At 37.3% G+C, this 21,726-nt stretch overlaps 1 protein-coding gene across 2 annotated transcripts in view; it reads left to right on the top strand.

Moving 5' to 3' along the window:
- Positions 1 to 21,726, top strand: part of LOC117402899 (synaptosomal-associated protein 25) — a 55,333-nt gene that overhangs the window by 17,958 nt on the left and 15,649 nt on the right. For both annotated transcript variants that reach the window (XM_034004510.3, XM_034004511.3), the window contains exons 2-4: positions 7,210 to 7,342; positions 8,963 to 9,004; positions 21,626 to 21,674. In XM_034004510.3, coding sequence (XP_033860401.1) covers positions 7,271 to 7,342; positions 8,963 to 9,004; positions 21,626 to 21,674 — 163 coding nt within the window. In that variant the 5' untranslated portion in view covers positions 7,210 to 7,270. The remainder of the gene's footprint in view (positions 1 to 7,209; positions 7,343 to 8,962; positions 9,005 to 21,625; positions 21,675 to 21,726) is intronic.

Genomic DNA, 21,726 nt, shown 5'->3' with positions numbered 1-21,726 from the left:
GTCTAAAATACTTTTTGTTTAGTTGGAGAAACCAAACTAATTCTTAAATTAATTAAAATAAATGATCATTATCTTAAATGTGTTTTAACAATATATTTACAATATTGTCAATGCCATGCTTCTGTTATAATAAACTTTTAATATGTTCTTTCAATAGTCTAACTTTAAATGGCATTATAAGATGTATTTCTAATCAAGTTACTTCAGTATAACAGTTGCTCCTATAAATTGAAATATTATTTTACTCCATTGATAAATCTTTTAAGCGTTTAATGGAAGGTCCAGTTATTTATATCTAAATACAGGCTATCATTAATATGTTAGAATGCCATAGTGTTACATTGACTGAACTAAGTCTGACCTTCTTCACTGTTCATACAAAATCCAGTTAAAGCAGGTTTTAAGACAACCTCTGCTTTTTGCCAATTTTAGGGTTGATTAATATGAAACACTATCGTAAGCATTTTCCAATGCTCATTATTTCAAACCAACATCTAACTTAACGTTTTAACAAGTCCTACGCCTTCCGTTCCCATCTCTTCCTGCCAGGTTCCAATTATAAACTGCAATTCTATTTTACTTCATTGATATACACAGAAGGAAAGAGGTTAATTTTTAATTAGCAGCAAATGCAACCTCAAATATTAAAACTTAGGACTGCTCATACATTTACTTCATGTTATTATATTAGGTTTCTTATTTATTTAAATACTTTTGTTTACTTTTGATTTACTTTTGATTCTTACTATAATCAAACCTAGTTCAATTGCTTCTAGCATATTAACTGTACGCCATAAATTCTGTCATTCTGCTCTCACTGGATCAGAATGTTTTGAGATCTGTTAATAATATTTTCTACTGGTTTTATATTCTTTAAAACACATTACAGTCATTACAATAATTTTGCAGTTTCACAAATGTTCAGTTTGTATCTCAAAGATCAGCCTGCTTCCAGTAGCTGTGACAGTCTTGGGTCAGTTTCTGCTCTCAGTGAGTCAGTTTCTGCTCACAAGTGTGGGTGACAGTCTTTAAAATCCTGATACCTGCAAAAACTTAAATCTTGTTAGCTGGGCTCCCATCTCTGCATTCTCATTCCCATCGTCAGTAGGCAAACACATTTTAACTGAATCTGGGTCCATCAAAGAACCGCACAACCTTGCAACCGAGGCCTTCCATGCAAAAGGATCTAATGACTTATAGCACAAAAGGGACGTGCCAGAACCGTCTGTGACAACAGGTAGTGAATATTTCATTACAAACTGCAGGGCTCACTGCTTTCCACAGAGCGGGCAAGGGCAAAAGTGGAGACTGCAGCTGTTCCAGCATCGCATTGACTCAATGGGGGGACAAAGGTCTCATTTATAAGGGAGGATGTGTATGTACAGACTGCTAGAAAATAGATGGATAGATCGTGATAAAGACTACAATGCTCGCTCTTTCTTTGGTGTAGTCTCAGGAGCATCATTGTGATGCTGTATCTCTAGCCTTGTCTGTAAGAGGGGTTTTGTGTGTGTGTGTGTGTGTTTGTGATTGTGTGTGTGTGTGTGTGTGTGTGTGTGTGTGTGTGTGTGTGTGTGTGTGTTCTTGAAGATACTTTTATCATTTTAGGCTTGTCTGGATTTCTTATCTGACAGGAAGTCCAGCAGTCTCCTATTTTCCTTCTTTTCCTTCTATTCATGCAACACCACTTCTCCAAAATAACATATGATTGCGATTTACCTTCAACAATATAGTACAGAAAAATGTGTTAAATAATAAAATTAGATTTTGACCACTTAACTATACCATTCTTGTTGTAATGAAGAACACAAACAGCACAGCCTATTAACTAACAACAACATTAAAAAGGGGGGTGGGGCTGCCTATCTTAAATGTTTTGTTGATTGTGAGTAAACTTGAATAGAAAACACATATGCAAGGCTCTTGAATGTTGCTTAGACTTCAATTTCTTTTGTATATATAATTGAAACATTAGAGCATGTCTAAGAACATTGTACAGTGGTCCTGATTGGGTAGCATACTAGAACTGCATGGAACCATGCAATGAATGACCACTTTGTATTGGTTCACACTTATGTTATCACTTCATGTTCATAGGGGGTTGCTAGCTCAGCATGTGATACACCCACATTCAAAATGAAAGATTCTATAAATCACACAAGAAAAAGATTCAAGGGTGAATATGATTTGGTATTAAATTCAAAGAAGACAATATTACAAGGCTGGTAGACGGGAGGTTTCTAACAATTAGGAGTGAAAATACAGCAGAAGAAAAAACAGTGTTCAGCGACACAATGAAAATAGTGAGTGAATAATAATAATAATAATAATAATAATAATAATAATAATAAAAATAATAATACATCAGGCCAGTTGTTATAACATCAGACCCATCATTATTACCTTTTTAAAAGCTTTTTTGCGCCCAGGCTGTTGGCGTCATTATTGGCTATTATTGGCTTGACTTTCAGTTAAATACGCTCTTCTTGTGGAGATAATGATGAAAGCATCTGATAGCAACAAACATGTTTTAATGCATAATGCAAAGTAGGCTGTCTGTCCCTTGGGCATTTGCATAGTGCATTCGTTTTTTTTTGTTTAAATGAAAAGCATTGAGAGCTCACTGCATTTAGCAATGCAGTCTGCCTGGAAGGCACTGCTGTGGTAAGGTGCACTGTGCAGATATAAATCAGCATCCATAAATCTTTTAATTTCATTCTCAGGTTGAGCTCCGACTGCATTTGTAATTTTGCATTTGTAATTTGCTCCTGTCCCCTCTTGAGAAATGCCAACATGACAAATCAATTACTGATCCCTGATGTATTGTAAATAACATGCGACTGTGACGGACTGGTTACCCTTTGCCTTCTAGATAACAGCTGTCTACAGCTGCATTAGTGAATGGAGGTGACTGAAACAAATTAGAATTTGTATTGGTATAATGCAACATAAGTCAGATGAAAGGGCTGATACTGTGTCAGAGGTAGTCAGTTACTGTAAAACAAGTAAAGGGATCTGTTTCTGTAAACCAGCTACCACTGACTCAGCTCATAAAACTGTTGGAGGTGTTCTTAGTTATGGAAAATGTAATGGTACCCTTCAGTTTGACCTGTGACCTAATCCTGCTACCATAGTGTGGTTATGTGACTCATTGGTTTATATGATAAAAGACAGCTTTATATTGGGTTCATGTTGTGTATGTCTGTATTCAATCTTTTTTTACACATTACACAATGATGTGCACAGCTGTATTCTATGAGTCTCAGTCAAGCTCCATTACAGGTGAAAGCAGCTTTAAAAAGCCCTCAGACCAAGCGGTACAGACCACATGTTTTGAGTTTGGCATTTGGTACACAATTGTATTCTGTGATTGTCTGTGTTATCTTCAAATAATGGTATCATCCAATATTTAAGAGATTAGGGACAGTAATCGATAATACCTCCAGAGAAATCTAAACACTTTACAGAGCTGTGACAAATCAAAACAATGGGACCACATCCTAATGACACTGTTGGTCCTACATCGTAGTGACACGGTCATAGCAGGTGTTTCTGATTTGTTGTTCAGACATTATATTTGGAAACAATTGCAAACATTTTGTCGATTTTTAGAATTATGTTAACACTGTAGGTTAAAACCAGACCTTGCATGCAAATATGTACTTTCTTATGGATTATGGACATTTTAGAAGATATTGACATGAGATATAATCTGTGCTATACTCTGCAGAATTTGAGACAGCAGCATATCGAGATTACCCTATTTCCCATAATGTGTGTAAATGAGAAACTTGCATTAATTGCTGTGTTTCAGTACTCTATAGTTGGGCTTCTGGTTTTCATTTTTAACCGATAAAAACTGATAAAACACATCTAATACAAAAAAAAGAAATTGGTGTATAGCCAATAAACACCGGAAAAACACTGGAAATGATTACTCAATTCACGTTGACCACCCCTTTCCCATTAAAAAAAAAACCTACCTTTTCCAGTGCAGCTGGGCAATGTCCCTCCTTCCTGACTTGTATCTATCATTGAACGTTCTGAATACTTCAAACCCACCCCAACTACTGGAGATTACAATTAGTAATGGAAGCTTGTTCACAGGATTAAAAGCTGTATTACAGTTAAGATATGGAGGATTTAAAACAGAATTGCAAATTGTGGCAAAATGTAAAAAAATGCCTACACACAAAAACCCCAGAAGAACGTGCCCGTGACCATAATATTTTGTTGTGGAAGACGGCAAAGGAAAGAAGGTACAGCTTAAGTGTGCAAGTACTGTCGAGTTACTAATATACATATTTTGACAGAAAAAAAAAATGCTCAAGCACTTTGGGAAGTAACCGAAAACAATAATTTCATACAGTAATAAAAAGCGAACTCCCCGGGGAAAAAAAAAAAAAAAAACGATTTACATAAAACTCGAAAATAGCTAAAAATAAGCACTGAAAAATGTAATTAATAGAAACCGAAAAACAGAAGCCCTTCCTATAATAAAGCTGAGTCAGCGCGGCTGTAGAATACAGTCTCTTCTAAGACAAAGTGCCAGCTTCACTGCAGTGTTTGTCTGCTGACCCAGCCCACTGGGTTTCAGTGGAAGTTTCCATGATACAGAAAGACCTGCCTTAAATGGAGGGAATATTCTAATACTTATTTTCATTCTTATTTTCAAAAAAGTTCAATTACTATTCAAATGTAGTTATTATGTACGTGTGCCACACTTGTAATAATTTTGTGTTTAGAACATGGGGGCGGGGGGTATGGTAAACTGGTAAAAATGCTTTGACAATATTTTAACTAGAAATATCTTTCTCTTAAAATTTTATCACAAGTAACTCATTAAAGTGCAATTGAATTCTTCTTCAGAGTACGCACACATCCTGGTCATCAAGTAACTGCTGCTTGAAATATACGATACCAGATGGGAAACCTCTTGTTAAAGTTTTCATTTCAGAAGCACACATTCTAATATTGCAGTTACTGTAACTCCAGAACTGTCCGACTGCAGTACTAAGCAGCATCGCTTTAAAAAAATGACTAACAGGAATGTGTGCTGGACTGAGGATAGCGCTTAAATGCAGTAGCTGGAATGTGGTGAAATAACTATGCAAAAGATGGCATTCCTTTATGGGTTATCTGATGGTCAAATCCATTGTACCTGTGTGTGATCAAATTAAGCATGTTCTAATAATAAAACAGCGATAAACATTGTAATCAAAGTGTACATTACTGAAAGAGTGAACTGTGATTTTACGAGGAATGGTAGCTGCGTTACGGTTGTTACCCACACTCCTTTCCCCCATGCGGATTAGTGCATTCTGTCAAAGGATAAGCCTTGTCCTCAGAGAACAGTGGAAACAACAAGTCACTCAAGCAAAGAAATGAACCGGGGATGCAGCTTTAAATGCCTTGGCAGGCGATCATCCCGTTTTTTCTCAAAGCATTTTCAATTAAATGACTGTGCTTGTGTGTTAGAGAGAAAGAGAGAGATATAGAGAAATGTTTCAGTTAATTAAATACTAAAACGATGTTTGCTCTGTTTGGAAAATAAGCAGTGCAGCAGCAGGCTAGCTGCTTGGTATTGTTTGAGGATATAACAATGTGTTTTTAAAGGATACAGTTTCCAGATTGTTGCCACAGGGCAAGATGCCTGCCACTATAAGTACTCATCCAGCCCATTGACGTGGCAACTTATTAAGCCCGGAAGCTATTATAGAGCTTGAACTTGTGTGGGTGGGTGAAGCACCACTATACATTAAACATCATATTTAAAACAATGTTTTAATGTTGTAATTTCTCTTGTATATATATATACAGTGCCTTGCAAAAGTATTCAGACCCCTGACCAATTCTCTCATATTACTGAATTACAAATGGTACATTGAAATTTCGTTCTGTTTGATATTTTATTTTAAAACACTGAAACTCAAAATCAATTATTGTAAGATGACATTGGTTTTATGTTGGGAAATATTTTTAAGAAAAATAACTGGACTAGGTAACAAGATTTATAAACATGAGGCTTGGGGCATACTGTATGTATTTTCTCTTATTAGGACTGAAGTCATTGTATTTTGTACCTTGCCCTTAATTGTACTGTAATTCTTGATATGTATTTTTTGTATACAACTGTAAGTCGCCCTGGGTAAGGACATTTGCTAAGAAATAAATAATAATAATAATAAAAATAATAATAATAATAATAATAATAATAATAATAATAATAATAATAATAATAATAATAATGTCAGATCTGAAGATGAGTCGACACTGAAGAAATGTTAACCTTTATGAATGTATGATACACAGTGCAATTTCTAATATACGTATTGTAAGTGTTCAGGATTTGAAAGCATTGTTTCTTAAACTGAATACAGATAAAACCTAGAGACGTCCAGTTTGTGATATCCAGACACAATGATATTATTTCCACTGTACCCCTGTGTTTTCTGTAAGATTATAATAATATTTGAATGTTATTTAGGTATAAAAAAAAGAAAAGTTGTCATTTTTACAGTAGGTGAGGTAGCTTTCTACCCAGGGTGGCAGCTAAAGTGTGAATGAGAATTTAAAATACAAAGTATTGTGGCAAAAATAATTCTTAAAAAGAAACCCTGTTGACTAAAGAACACCATCAGTCCTTAACTATTTTTATGTTCTTATGTTCTTATTTGTGTGTATTAATTCAATCCAAAAGAATAATTCACAAGTTTTTCTATTAATGCATAAATATATATTTTCCCAGCTCAAAAGTTAGCTTCCATTTGGTTAAAGAGATAATCTAGAACACATTTAATGGAAGGGGTTCAGCTGAGATCATAAACCTGGTTGTTCTGTGCCCCTAACCTTGCACATTGGATATTTACACTTACAGTAGGTTCATTTTCTTTCAAGTGAGCCTTTGCAATATTGGCACCTTTGAACTCTGTCGGCTCTAGCTGTGTTGTGGAGAATAGTAAAGAAGCAGGTGGGAATAACAGAGTTGAAAGGTCGCAATGTCACATCCTTTCTCAAAAAACAGAAATGAAAGACACCTGGCAAGCAAGATGACAGTATGTATTCTCACTGAAGGTCAGAGAGCACAGTAGTCCTGGTTGAATGCTGGCTGGTGTTTTTGAGTGAGGTAAACATCACTAGGATATTGCTGAAAGGTGCATGAAGAAGCATTATGTTTATATTTTTATTTTGTTGTTGTTTTATTTTCAGAACTCACTGAATCTCCTGCTAAACAGTTGGTCACAAGCGTCCATCCACATATCCCTTCACAATGGCAGAAGATGCGGATATGCGTAATGAGTTGGAGGATATGCAGCAACGTGCTGACCAGCTGGCTGATGAGGTAAAGACAGTACTTCAGAAACAGACACAATTCTCCAACATTAGGCAATACATTCAAGCAAGACAAGGGTGAAAATGCAAAGTCACAGTAATTGTTGGAGGGCACCATTGCAGAACCAGATTTCATAATTTCAGTACCAACATGGTGGGCTTGCCCAGGGTAAATTCAAATGTTAAACGGTCAATTTCATTCACTGTTAAAAATGGGTCTCTTTGTATTTTCTGCAGTTCACTTACTGCTGTTGTTCAATTTTAAGTGAAATAACGCAATTGTTTTGTGTTTATTGGATGCTGTGCTGCATTCCTCAGCTCTATCCCTTCTTCTACCCAGACAATGTGATGGTTACCTGAGCACTTCAAGCCATGCCTGTGGCTGCACGCTTGGGGGCTGAAGTATTGTATGCACCAAATCCAGTTCCAAGCAGCTACCAACATTACACTAGTCAAATTAGGTTAGGGTCACTTAGCAGAGTCCTGCTACAGACTGCTAACTTTTAACAGTACCCAGTCATTGCATTACAAACTATAAAGGAAAAAAGCAGGCACATCAGAGACAACGTTATGTCATGTGACGTGTCCCGCGATCCACTGTGCAGTATAAGACCTAAAGCAATTACCTGTTAGTTTGATTTAATTCAGGCCTGGAAGAAGCTGCCATAAAGTTTATTAAAAGCTATTAAAGAGGCAATAACCACAGGTATTGTGATTATACATGTGCTTGAGTAAAAATTAAGTAAAGACAAGAAAGTGTATTTGCAACTACAACCCTTAAAAACATAAAAGTTGTCTGCATCGTTTCATCAAAAGTGTCATTTCGATCTTATGATGAGCTGTGTAGTCTTATGCCTCTGGACTTGCTCGTCCTTGCAGCACTGCAAAGCTTGTTGGCTGACAGGTCTATTTTAAAATGCACTTATTTCATTGCTATAGGAATTGCTAATTTTGGATTAAGTTCACTTTCTTGAAACAAACTGAATGCGTGATAGAAAATATAAATAATATAAATTAATAAAACAAATATTATGCGAACTAAATCAAATATTAAGCAAAACTGTGAAAAGTGAGATAGTGAGAGGCAACCAAGAACTCATTAGACACTGAAATTCTCAACCCTCCCTGTCGTACAAATTACTGCTCTGAAATATGGTGTTTCAGCTTCTGGGGATAGCAGTCAGGGCTTACAATCTCCAAATGAATTTTATAGATGAGTATCAGCGTTATGATTCTGGAAAATGGCTAAAATTACCAGGTGCAGAGGATATGAAATAGTATCCATGAATAGGTAAACGTGCTATCTATTCACGTTTCAATCTAAGATATTTAATGAACAAGGAGTCTGAGGAGAGGTAACATGAGCAGTATAAGGTCACGATATTGTGCATTCTTAGAAAATAGATGCCATGAGGAAAACTGGTGCACTTATTTGACAGCTCATGATATTTAAAGAGATGATCTCTTCAGGGATAACATAATAAGCAAACGGTCTCAGTAGGTAAAAAAAATAGCTGCCACCTTGCTAGCAGGCATGTAGTTACAAATAACAGTAATTGTCCAAAAAATGCCAGCTGTATGAAATGAAACTGCAAAACTATTCTCATCAAATATTCTTTTTTTTTTACAGTCACTGGAGAGCACCCGTCGCATGCTGCAGCTGGTTGAAGAGGTAAGGCTGAGTAAAAAAAAAACATTATACATTTACAAAGTTTACAGGAAAACATACTGTTCCAAAATGCCTCATCCTAGCTCAATTACCGATTGGCTAACGGTGTCCTGAATGAGGTATTAGATTGAGTGGTCCTGTTCCTGTTGACACCACAAACCAACCACAACATGACTCAGCCATGAATAGAGCTTTGTAACTCAGGAAAATATCAAAGAAGTATTTTAATATCCATTTTGCAGATGAAACAGCCAGGTAAAATGATTGTTTTGTGCCCTTTAAAGGCATTGCGAGCTCATCGTATCAGTGAAAAGAAAGCTAATATAATGCAGGTCAACGTTACAATAAGTGCCCTTGGCATATCTACCTGTACCTTTAATTCTGTAATCCTGAAATGAAACCCACATACAATTCAATTTCAAGTCAGCAATTACATTTCTTAGCCAGCTTTAAATTTATTTTCTATAATTACATTACGTTGTATTAAGCTATATTGAAACATGTGAATCATTGCATTATGCAACTTATTGTATTAGTGAAATACTGGTGGTGCATTTAACAGCTCACAGGTTTTATAATTTAGTTATAGATAGAAACATTTACAGTAAATTGGTATTTTGTTGTGTTTTATAACATTAAAATGGGGGCTTTACCTTCATCACAATCATATGGATGCCTGGCATATTCCTGTAAAATATCTGCAGGAGATGATCATTTCTCTTTATTTTAACTCTGATGTGATTATAAATATTGTGCACTTGTATGGAAAATGTTGCCAAACACTATATCATATGTTTCAGAGCTGACAAAAAGAAAAAAACCCTGAAACGTTAAGCTGCACCACTTACCTTCTACTTGCTAAATGACCGGGAAGACTCTTGGCCTTCATGCCCCAGAAAAATAATTGCTCCACTTTAACCAGGATAGTGCTTATGGGAAGAGCAACTCACGAATGAAGTGTTACAGTTTCTAAAGGGAAGGCCTTTATCATAATGCATACATAATGCAATAATACAAGTGACTTCACATAATAAACAGGCCTGTCTGTAATGTTATCAGACATCCCTGTAAAGGTGTATATGCCCTGGTTTTCAGCACAGTTTTGCTGTATACACTGCAGGCCACCACTGCACGAGTCCCAAGTAAAAAGAGTAAAGGACATTGGGGTCTATTCCATTGCTATAAACAGAGGCAGATCTAAATACTGCCCCTTTGGGTTTAAAATATGGGCTCTTTGTGTACCAGCATATGCGAGTCTCTTTAGTGTAGTTCCATCTGTAAAAAACTCTCTCACCTGCAAGTTGTCAATTTAAATTGCAAGCTCTTGTCATTCCCAATTCAATTGCTAGTGATTCAAAGCCTTCAGGTGAATTTACGTTATTTGTCAGTGCAGTCATGCAGCCCCAAATTCAATAAGAATTTATCATCTCCTTTCCAGCCTTTCAGACTTCATTATTGCGGTCAAAATGAACAAAAAACAAACAACAACAACAACAACAACAACATTCATGGGGTTTCCATGCAAGGTTTTTTTTTTTTAACTCGAGACATTTACACGAGAAAAATGTCTCATGCAATTTTTTGGGTTTCCGTTCGCTCAGTTTATTTTACTTGAGTAAACCGGGCTTTTCACCCGACGTCATTTAAATGAATGGGAAAGGTGGGGGTTGATATGTCAATTAGCTATGCGTAAAGAACTCGTGCTGTTTTTGAAGATTACTAGTGAAATTTTGTGAAAATGTGGTTTCCATGCACAGAGAACTGGTACACGAGTGAATCTAAGCTGCTGTAATAAAGCAAAATACCTTGTGCCTGGCTGGTTAATAATGTGTTTTACTGCTCTTGACCAAATTGTTTTTCATATGTCATTAGTGTGTTGTCATATTGTTAGTAGTGAATACTGTTTCAACTAATTTATCTTACAACTCATTAATTAAAAATAAACTCAGAGGTATAAAATGAAACTAACCAATCGGCAATACAGCATATAGGGAATCAGGTGATGCTGCGTATACTACCGTGGCTTAGAAACCCTACCCATCCGGATGGCTGACATCTGCTGAGGAAGCATTCAATACCACGCTTGTGCAAATACGGGTAGTGGGCACTTGAAAGGGGGGTGGCAGATATTGATGAAACGGACTGAAATGCATTAATTTGTTCCCAAAATTGCCACTGCCTGCTGTATCCTGCACAAACTCTTGTCAACAACAAAATGAGGTGTTCAGGAGTCAGTGGCTGCCTGTGAGACAGAAGGGGAAGGTTACAGACTCACGAGAATAAAAAGCGGCACTGCCTTTCACTACAATTCCAAAACAAGTGCAACCCATGTTAGAGTATGGGTGTTTATCAAATTACAACCCACGACTCTCAAAACACAAGCCCAACTCTGTTATTATAAGTGGACTTGGCAACTGTGAAGGTTACCTCAGCTGCCAGTTTCAATTGGACAGCAGCGATCTGAGGAGGCTCATGCTGTCAGATATTCTCTACATTCTTTGAAGTTATGTTGGATTTACTGTTTGTTAAATATTAATGATGCCAACAAATAAAACACAATACCTTCATTTGCAATTTTATTTGGTCAGTTCTGTTGGATGTTGCTGCGCTGTTTTGGGCGATCGAGTTGGCTCATGACATCCAGTTCACCAACTATATTTATTAACATGGAGGGCATTAATTCAGTTACATTTAAGCAGCTCACTTGCTCTTCGTGTTTAACTTTAGCGTAGTTTTTACAGCAAGGGTATTCTCAAACAGCTGCTCTAATACTATAACAAGGGCATAACGCAGTTCATGGTAAATGGTTTTATACAGAACTGTAAACCCACAAGAGAGATATACAACATGACAGGCCGCACACAGCAAAAAACAATAATAAAAAAGCCGCCCGCATTATCATTAAGGTGAACAACACCACTGCTAACCACAGAATCACTCTTCAGCCACTACTTACTCGTGAAATGCGGGTTTCCATACAAAACTGGGCGTGGATTTTCCCATGTGTTTCGTCATTTACACGAGTAAATGAGATTTACCCTATCCCTCTCTCTGGCCGTTTTTCGGCTACAAACCTGATTTACACAAGTAATTCTCCCAAACGTGCACACGCATCGCCATTTCACGTGTATATTGGCCCGCATGGAAACCCCATGATTGATGATGTGTTGGCTGCATTTGGTAAAGAATACAAGTGTATAGTAATATTGGTGCATTAATCGTATGAGTGAGAGCTGAGACAATCCAGAGTAGCTCCTTACAAACAATGCATTTTCATACAGTATCTAGGTCAGTGTTGAATAATAAGAGTTTAAAAATAAACACTACAGAATAATAGGAAAAATGCAGTGAAGCGTAAAGATGTGGCTTTTTGTTGTGAGAATAAAGAGCCAGTGGCTGACCATCCTGACACCCTGGTGCAGCAGCCAATGAGGGGCTGCGTGCTGGAAGGTCACAGTGTTCTTTGCCAGCTTTGCTGCCAGGCTGGGATGCAAACTTGAGATGTTTCTGAGTGTATATTTTGCTCAGAGGAGAAGGATTACTTTCCTCTGTGGTTTCTCCCCTGGGAAGGTACAACAGTAAATGATCACAGATTCCTTACCACTAATTGCGTGTCTGGCTGCCAGGTGGAAGATCTCATTGATCGGCACTGCAGTGTTTCAGCGAGCAGCTCTTAGAAGGAATGTGGAAACTGCACACTGCCGCATTTTAACAAGCATAACCATCATCATCATCATCATCATCATCATAATAATAAACCCTGTTTCCAAATCCTTAGATATGTTGTGTGTCATAGCACTTTGTAAAATATTTACATTTCTAAACTGTTGTATCTATGCAAGTAAAAACTAAATGTTGTGAAGTTTCAGGGGGTATATATATATATAGTGGTTTGCAGAAGTATTCATCCCCCTGCAAATTTTTCACATTTTGTTGGCACCTGAGCGTACTCCACAACACTTTCAAATTAGACTTTACATGTAGAATCTACACAAACTACTCCACATTGATAAAGTTAAAAAATGCATATAGAATATAAATAAGTAAGATTTACAGAGAAACACAGATTAATCTCAGTTGAATAAGTATTCAACCCCTTTGCTACTGCAGCCCTAACTCAGCTCAGGTGCAAATGATTTGTTTGAAAGGTCACAAAATTAGCGAAATGGTTTCAGCCTGTGTGTACTCAAAGTGGTTTAACTTGTAGATAATTTCCCTCAGGTATATAAAGACTTTCAAGCTGCGACTCACATAGTGATCCAACAAAGCAACCATGAAGACCAAGGAGCTTTCGAAACAAGTCAGGGATAAAGTGGTAGAGAGGCACAGAGAGGGAGAAGGGTACAAGAAAATTTCAAAGGCGCTAATTATCCCTGTCAGCACAGTGAAGTCCATCTTTAAGAAGTGGAAGATGCATCATACCACCCAGACATTACCCAGATCAGGTCACCCTCCCAAACTGAGCAGCCAGGCAAGCAGGAAACTGGTTTGGGATGTCACTCTGAAGCCAACAATGACCTTGATCTTTAAAGTTCTGTGTCTGAGATGGGAGTCAGTGTTCACACATCAACAATAAGCTGGTCCGTATACTAAGCTGACTTGTATGGATAAGTGGTAAGAAGCCATTACTCAAAAAGCCTCATCTTAAAGCACGCAGACATGTGGAAAAGGGTTTTGTGGTCAGATGAGACAAAAATTGAACTTTTTTGTCTAAATTCCAAGCGTTACGTCTGACACAAGCCCAACACTGCACATCACCCAGTCAACACCATCCCAACTGTCAAGCATGGTGGTGGCAGCATCATGTTATGGGGATGCTTCGCTTCAGCAGGGTCAGGATAGAGGGAGAATGGATGGTGCAAAGTACAGGCGAATCCTTGAGGAAAACCTGTTTGAGTCACATTTCAGCAAGACAATGACCCGAAGCACAAATCCAAAGCCACACTGGACTGGTTGAACAAGAAGAGAACTCATTTTCTTGCATGACCCAATGAAAGTAGTGACTTGAATCCAATCGAAAATTTATGGCGAGACTTGAAGATTGCAGAACGTTGACCCCAACAAACTTATCAGAACTGGAGCAATTTTCCCATGAAGAATGAGCAAAAATGTCACCATCCTACTGTGCAAAGCTAGTAGAGACCTATCCAAAAAGACTCATAGCGGTAATTGCTGCAAAAGGTGATTCTACCAAGTACTGACTTAAGGTGTTGAATACTTATGCAACAAGTAAATTTCATTTTGTACATTTTCTTTGCAGGTTTTACTGACTTTTAACCTCCTCCTCATATAACAGTGTTCAGTTTAACCAATACAGCTCTTGGGATCCAGTCTAGTATCTCCTTGGTCCAGCAATGGTCTTTTCTTCTTGCTACATGCCCGTCCCACTGACATTTCAGTTTTTTCGCTCTTATAATAACATTGCATACTTTTGTTTGCGCTCTTATCCATTCCTTCCTTTTCCTGTCTCTTCTTGTTATTCCCAGGATGCATCTTTCCATACTCCGTTGAGTCATTTGTCATTTTTGAGTCATTTTTGCATTGAGGGTCCAGGTTTCACATCCGTAAGTTAGCACTGGCAGCACGCATTGGTTGAAGACTTTCCTCTTGAGGCATAAGGGTAGCATTCCTTTCAGAACCATGCTTAATCTTCCAAAGGCATTCCAGCCCATTTTTGCTCTGTTGATTTCGCACATTTGGTTCTCCATTGCTGAAACTAACTGTCATAAGTATACGTAGTTATTGACTCCTTCGAGCTTGATCACATTGACTTAAATTGCCTGTGGAGTGGTATATTTATTGAACATGACTTGAGTCTTCTTCAGGGTCATTTTCAGACCTGCATTGATCCTAGCCTTGTGTAGTATTCATGTTTGTAATTCTTCTGGGCATGTTGTAAATATGAGGATGTTGTCAACAAATCGTAGTTGATTCAAGTAGGCTCCATTGATCTTCTGCCCCTTATTTTCCCAATCCAGTATTTTGAAAATGTCTTTTAGGGTGGCCGTGAAGAGCTGTGGGGAAATCGTATCTCCTTGACAAACTCCTTTTTTAATCTTGATTTTGTCTCTGTTTTTATGGAGTCTTACTGTGGATGTTGCATTCTTGTATATGGTGCTGATGAAGTCTCTGTACGTTTTCTCAATTCCTCAGAGAGCTTAATACAGATCTTGTGTAAACAGAGTCAAAGGCTTTTTCATAATCTATGAATCCCAAGCAAAGTGGTAGTTTGTACTCGTTGCTGGTTTTAATCACTTGCCGTACAACTTGAAGATGATCCATTGTGCTAAATCCACTCCTGAATCCTACTTGCTCATTTGGTTGTGCTGAGTCAAATCTATCTTGAAGTCTGTTGGTGAGTATCTATGTAAAAAAAATGTAGATTATAGGAAGTAAGCTAACAGGTCTGTAGTTCTTGAGGTCTTCCTTATTTCCTTTCTTATGTAAAAGTATCACTGATGCGTTCTTCCAGTCATTTGGCATTTTGTTTTTCTTAACCTTTTAGACCCCAGAATAATTAAAGAACTCTTCTGTAGTTTACCTCGGAATTTTGGCAAAAAACTGAGTTTTCTCCTATGTTTTATTGAAATAAACACAACTCAAAAGCCATGACAAATCTATAATTACAAGTTCTTTTTTTATTTTAACAGGTCAAATCATTCTTTCAAATAACACCACACTTGACAGTTTTTGTAAAGTAAAACTTGTTGTTTTACTTTAACATATGTAACTGGATATAAAAAATGCAAGAAAGAACTGTTTAAAAACTATTTACAAAGATATAGCCCTATACTATACACGGGTTGTTGTATTCATATTTTGAAATACTGTTTTTGAATTAAGCAATTCAATTTAAATATTAAAATTGATTATTAAACCTATGAATTTCTAGAAAAACTGTGGCTTTAAAACTGCAATAATAACATTGTAAACTTTGTAACTGCAATAGTAACATTGTAAAATTCTTAAAGAAAGGCTGAAAAATATAACTGGATGAACAGGTTGGGGGTGGGGTCCATTATTTTCTAACCAAATATTTGGTCACATTTATTAATGGTCATGTGTATTACACCATTCCATGAAATTCCTGAAGCAGGGTCCCATTTTGTAAAACAAAAAGCAGCTTATGTGTTTTATTTATTTATTTATTTATTAAATTGAATTTACTCCAAACAAACAGAAACATACATACAAAACACAGAGCTCACGCAAATAAAATATTTTTCTATACAACAAAACAACAAAATACAACAAAAACACCTGCTTATTATATTTACTTCAGCAAATACAAACACATACCAAGGCTCCAACAAGTCAGTATAAAACAACAGCATACACTATAATGAAAAAAGGCAAAGCTTGCATGTAACACAATGTTATTTACAACCAACACAACCCACTACTTCTGGTAAATCAATCGAGCCACAATCAAATCAAACAGATTACAGATAGTCAATACCCAATACTAACTGCCTTGCTAATTTTTTTACATTGTTTCTAGCATGTGATTCAATTACTTATGAACAGCGTGTCGTACAGTTTTCTTATAAGTTTGGTATACCAGCGATATTTCACTTTTTTAAACTTGTAGCTCATCTAAATCCATGTCTGAGGCAGACGAGAATGATTTTGAATTGCTTTCTTCATCAGAATGAATTTTGGAAACCATCTTGGCAACAGCCTAAAAAAAAAAAAACATTTGTCTCTTGGGCGCATCCATCTTTGTTTTGGTTTACTTCAAACATGGATAGCTTCAAAAGTTCAAATGTGAACATACATCATTTCCACTTCCAGGTCATAAGTGAATCCCTTCTGTGTATACAGAAGAGTGATTTGAGTATGTTGATGCGATAATGATTACTGCAGCGCCTGAACAAAAACACGGCCGCTGACAACGTTCCAGTAATCTACAAGACGGGCACTCACAGGCGTTCTGGGGTTTAGAGGGTTAATACAATCTGTAAAAATACATGGCAGTATTTTTGTCAGTTCTTCACCTCCTTCGTTCACAATGTCAATCGTTATGCCGTCTTCTCCGAGTGCCTTTCCTGTCTTCATATGTTTGATAGCATGTTTCACTTCTTCCGGTAAAACTTCTTCCTCGGGTTGCTTTTTTTCTGTCTCGTCTTCGTCATCTGCGACATTGCTCTTTTCATCTTGATTTAATTTTCTGTAAAAGTCTTCAACTCAGTCTTCAAAATCAATTAGCGGTTCTTGATGACAGTCCTGTCCTCTTGTTTGATTACTAAAATCTGTTTTTTCTCAGTCTTTGTTTTGCTTTCTTCATGCTTCGGTTGTTTTCAGTAGTTTTCTCTACCAACCTACAGTTGAACAACCGTGTATCCTCAGTAATGTGCTTTCTTGCTGTCTTGCAGAGCTCAATGTATTCAATCTTTGACTTCAGAGCTGCTGTTTATTTCATTTCCCTTCTTTTCTTCATGAGGTCTTTTGTCTGATCTTCTGGTCGCATTTTCTACTCTGTGTTCCAGCGATGTTTTTTGCTGTTTCTGCAATTACTTGCCTCACTTTCTCATAGATTTTGTTTACCTCGATTGCTTCATCTTTTTGCAGATCTTGAAGAGTGCTGAATCTATTCTTCAGTTCCAGTTGAAAGACCAGGCTTTGCTTCTGGAGCATTTCCACGTTGATTGTGATGGATTTCATCATCATGAGTTTCGCTCTCTCCAGTGCTGTGTTTAGGTGTATTTTGCATCTTACACGTCTGTTGTCACTTCCTGTGTTAAAATTGTTTAGTACCGAGACATCTTGTACGGTGTGCTTCTTGTTGGTGAGTTTGTAGTCAATTTCATTCTTCGCTCCATTGGGTCCTCTCCAAGTCCATTTCCTGATGGGTTTCTTCTGGGTTTCTTCATGATGAATAAGTTCTTGTTCTCTTCAATTTCAACTAGTCTGTCACCTGTCTCATTCCTGTCGCCATGTCCAAATTTGCCGACCGAATTCTTGTCTTCTTACGGGGCTCCTATTTTGCCGTTGAAGTCACTGATGATGAACTTACAGTGGCTCTTCCCATTTTCATTTAGTTCTTGTACTTCTTCATAAAAATCTTTGACTTCTTCATCCGAATAGCTTGTTGTTGGTGCATACACTTGGATGACCTGAAGTTCATACTTCCTTGAAACTTTCACTATCAGTCTTGGGGACCTCTCTCACGCGCTGTCAATCTCTACTACATTATTCTTGACTCCCTTGTGGACAATGAATCCAGCACCTCCTGTTCGCCACTCGTTAGAAGCTTCTGAGTTCTAGTAGTCCTTCATCTTTTTGCCATACTTCGCTTAGTCCTATGATGTCCCACTTGATTCTTCCAAGTTCTTCTTCCAACTCTTGAAGAAAGTCTTGCTTCACCTGAAAGAGATCTGCAGTTGTACGTGGCCAGGGTCAGAGTTCTGTGGCAGCCTAAAATGGTAACTCGGTGATTGTTAGCACCCTCTGACTTCATGCCTAACCAGCCGCTGCCTTGGTCGGTTACTCAAGCTTTCACAGCATGGTTGAACCTGCCAGAGTCAGGGGATCCAGCTGTACTTCGTCTTGAGAACCCATTGTCACCCTCCTGCCACTTTGAGGCAGTGGAAGTTGGACTTTAGGAGGGTATATATATATATATATATATATATATATATATATATATATATATATATATATATATATATATATAGCTATGGCCAAAAGTTTTGCATCACCTAGAACTTTAGGATTGGCACATCATTTTAAACAAACAATATATCAACATAATTTAGATATTTTATTTAACATCATGTAATCAAAGAAACTGCAAAATGATATCTTAAAAGTCTACCAGAAGCCATAATAGTAGTACAGTATTTCATGTTAGTGCATACTGTAGAAATGTCACATTTTTACAATTTGTCAGTTGGAAAACTATAAAGCAGTTTGTAACTCAGTATGTTAACATAATATTATTTAGCAGGCTTCATTCAACTTTATGAAGCAAAATTTGTTCGTTCTACAGGATGATGCAAAACTTTTGGCCATAGCTGTATATTGATGAACAAAAATGACCCAACTCTCTTCTGTTGCGAGTTCTGTTTTCTCTGAACCACTGCCACCCCCGCAGTCATAAACAGATCTTAGCCTTGTGTGAGTGAATGCTGAGCCACAAGAGGACCTACTGTCCGAGAGGTACAGAGGTGCTGGTTCTGAATACATTGAGTCATTTTACTACCATGACCTGACCTTAACCGGGAGCACCTCCAAAACCAAATCCTCTTTCCATGTGCAAAAGAACATGCAATCAACTTCCACCCGTGCCAAATAAAGCAAAGGTAGACCAAAATGTAATGACTCCACTTGACCTAGTACACATACAAATAATGTGGACAGTGTAGAATAAAAAGTACTTAATGGTGATTAGATAGCAATGTTAGTAAAAGCGAACATTGAATCAAAGTAGAACTATAAGGCAAACCAATTAAAAACAAAAGTTGTGGAATATGTGGAGCAGTGTATTCACTGGAGTTGTGGAGGAATCTCATTCAAAAATCAGCTGCACTCTATCCTTGGGGAAATGCCGTATTGAAAATAGCCTTTTTGCATTCCTAGCTTCACATGTTCAGGCTGTCATTGTGAGCAGGGTGGGATTTGGTAGCCCGTAATTGTCCAGTTCTGCCACCAAGGGATAGTTTACCTCAGTCTCGCCAATTAAAGAACATCTGAAGAACTTCCCTGAGACAGCCTCAAGAGTTTTTTCTTCCTGTTAGGATATGAAAATCATACAGTCCTTCTAGGCCTACAGGCCCTTTGGTCAGGCTGTGGAAATTGTGGGGCTTGAAGAATCTTGAAAAATCTGCACACTACCAATTAAAGTACAAAAAAACAAAGAACCTAAATATCTTCATCTTAACAATAATATTTGTGATGCTAAAAAGTGGTGATTGTAAAGCCTTTGCAATCACTCCTTTAGCACGACCTTTTAAAACATGTACCTACATACGCTCCAGTGCAATCTCCTCTTTTAAAACATGTACCTACATACGCTCCAGTGCAATCTCCTCTTTTAAAACATGTACCTACATACGCTCCAGTGCAATCTCCTCTTTTAAAACATGTACCTACATACGCTCCAGTGCAATCTCCTCTTTTAAAACATGTACCTACATACGCTCCAGTGCAATCTCCTCTTTTAAAACATGTACCTACATACGCTCCAGTGCAATCTCCTCTTTTAAAACATGTACCTACATACGCTCCAGTGCAATCTCCTCTTTTAAAACATGTACCTACATACGCTCCAGTGCAATCTCCTCTTTTAAAACATGTACCTACATACGCTCCAGTGCAATCTCCTCTTTTAGTGTCTTTGTTTACACTAGAATTTGAATTAGGATAATTGGATATCTATCAAGGATGGTTGAAGTGGGGAGCATGGTAGGATGACAAAATGTTTTTCCACTAAAACCTTGAAATGTTATGAAGGTACAGTGTTAAGTGCTAAGATAATGTATCACATGGTGACTACAAATGCCCTTGGCCTCCATGACCAGACAGTATAACTATTCTGCTCAAGGCATTTGTCTCTAGCAAAGAAATCTGTTTATAGACATCGGGGTAAAGCTGTCAGATTATGATAGGAAAGACATTAGTTCTTCACTAATTTCACTCATACATTGAGAGATCAGAGCAGCGTGAGAGCCTGGCAAAATAGAAGAGAGAAAAAAAGTATTAAAATGCACGACTGGAAGGTCTTGCTGTAACCATGGGGTATTGCCACTTCCCTTTAGTATCGCTTTTGACTTCTAGCAATGTCGGGCTGTCACAAATAATACAAGTCCCAAGTGATGCATGTAGGAAATTATCTTTCAGTTAAGGGCTTTGGTGCATCTGTAAAATTAAGAGCTACAGTTACAGTGCAGTAAAGTCTTCCACACAGCTTTACTGACGGGTGGTTGAGTAAAGCAATTCAAGAGCTCTTCAGGCATGGATGTAATACTTAAACAGAACAGGAGTCTACTAGGAAATGTCAGTGTTAAACTACAGCGTAATGCTGTGGAAGGTTCATGAGGTTATTGAAAATATTACTTTTCTTTTCAAATCTAATCCCATCCGCTGGCTTTCTGTCATCACCTAGCAGTGACGCTGCTTGTATCGTTATTTCTCTGTATTTCAATGATCATTGTCCAGCACCACCATTTATGAAACACATTAAAGCCCTTTTAAAATGGTTTATTCTTCTATTCCTGGATGCAGATTCACAGGGTAACTGAAAGTTAACCAGAGATTAAACCTTGAACTGATTTTCTAGATTACTTTACCAAAATAAATTAATAAATAAATAAATAATAGACACCAAAAATTGTCCAGTAAGGACCCACTTATTCAAGTGGACACAGTTAAGGTTCCATGTATACCCATGGCTTGCTTTATAGTATCCTATTTCCTGTTTTCTAGCAAGTGAAATGTTTCTTGTCTTCAGTAGTACTTTCTTTTTGTTTGTATGTTAATGTTAAATGTTGCAATCTCTATTACTAACTTTTTGTTCCTGTCTTTCTTAAGTTGAGGACTGTTCATTTCCTTACTGATCTTATCTCCTCTCTCTCTCTCTCTCTGTATCTTTTTCTCTGTCTTGCTACCATTTTGGGGGAGTAGAGTAAAGATGCTGGTATCAGGACTTTGGTTATGTTGGATGAGCAAGGAGGTAAGTGTGGGTGCTTTTAGGTGGAAATTAGATAGCTTTGCGAATTAGAAAA

Source organism: Acipenser ruthenus, chromosome 5, assembly GCF_902713425.1.
Source record: "Acipenser ruthenus chromosome 5, fAciRut3.2 maternal haplotype, whole genome shotgun sequence".
Lineage (NCBI taxonomy): Eukaryota > Metazoa > Chordata > Actinopteri > Acipenseriformes > Acipenseridae > Acipenser > Acipenser ruthenus.
The sequence above is the reverse complement of the archived record's forward strand: the minus strand, read 5'-3'. Positions and strand labels throughout refer to the sequence as shown.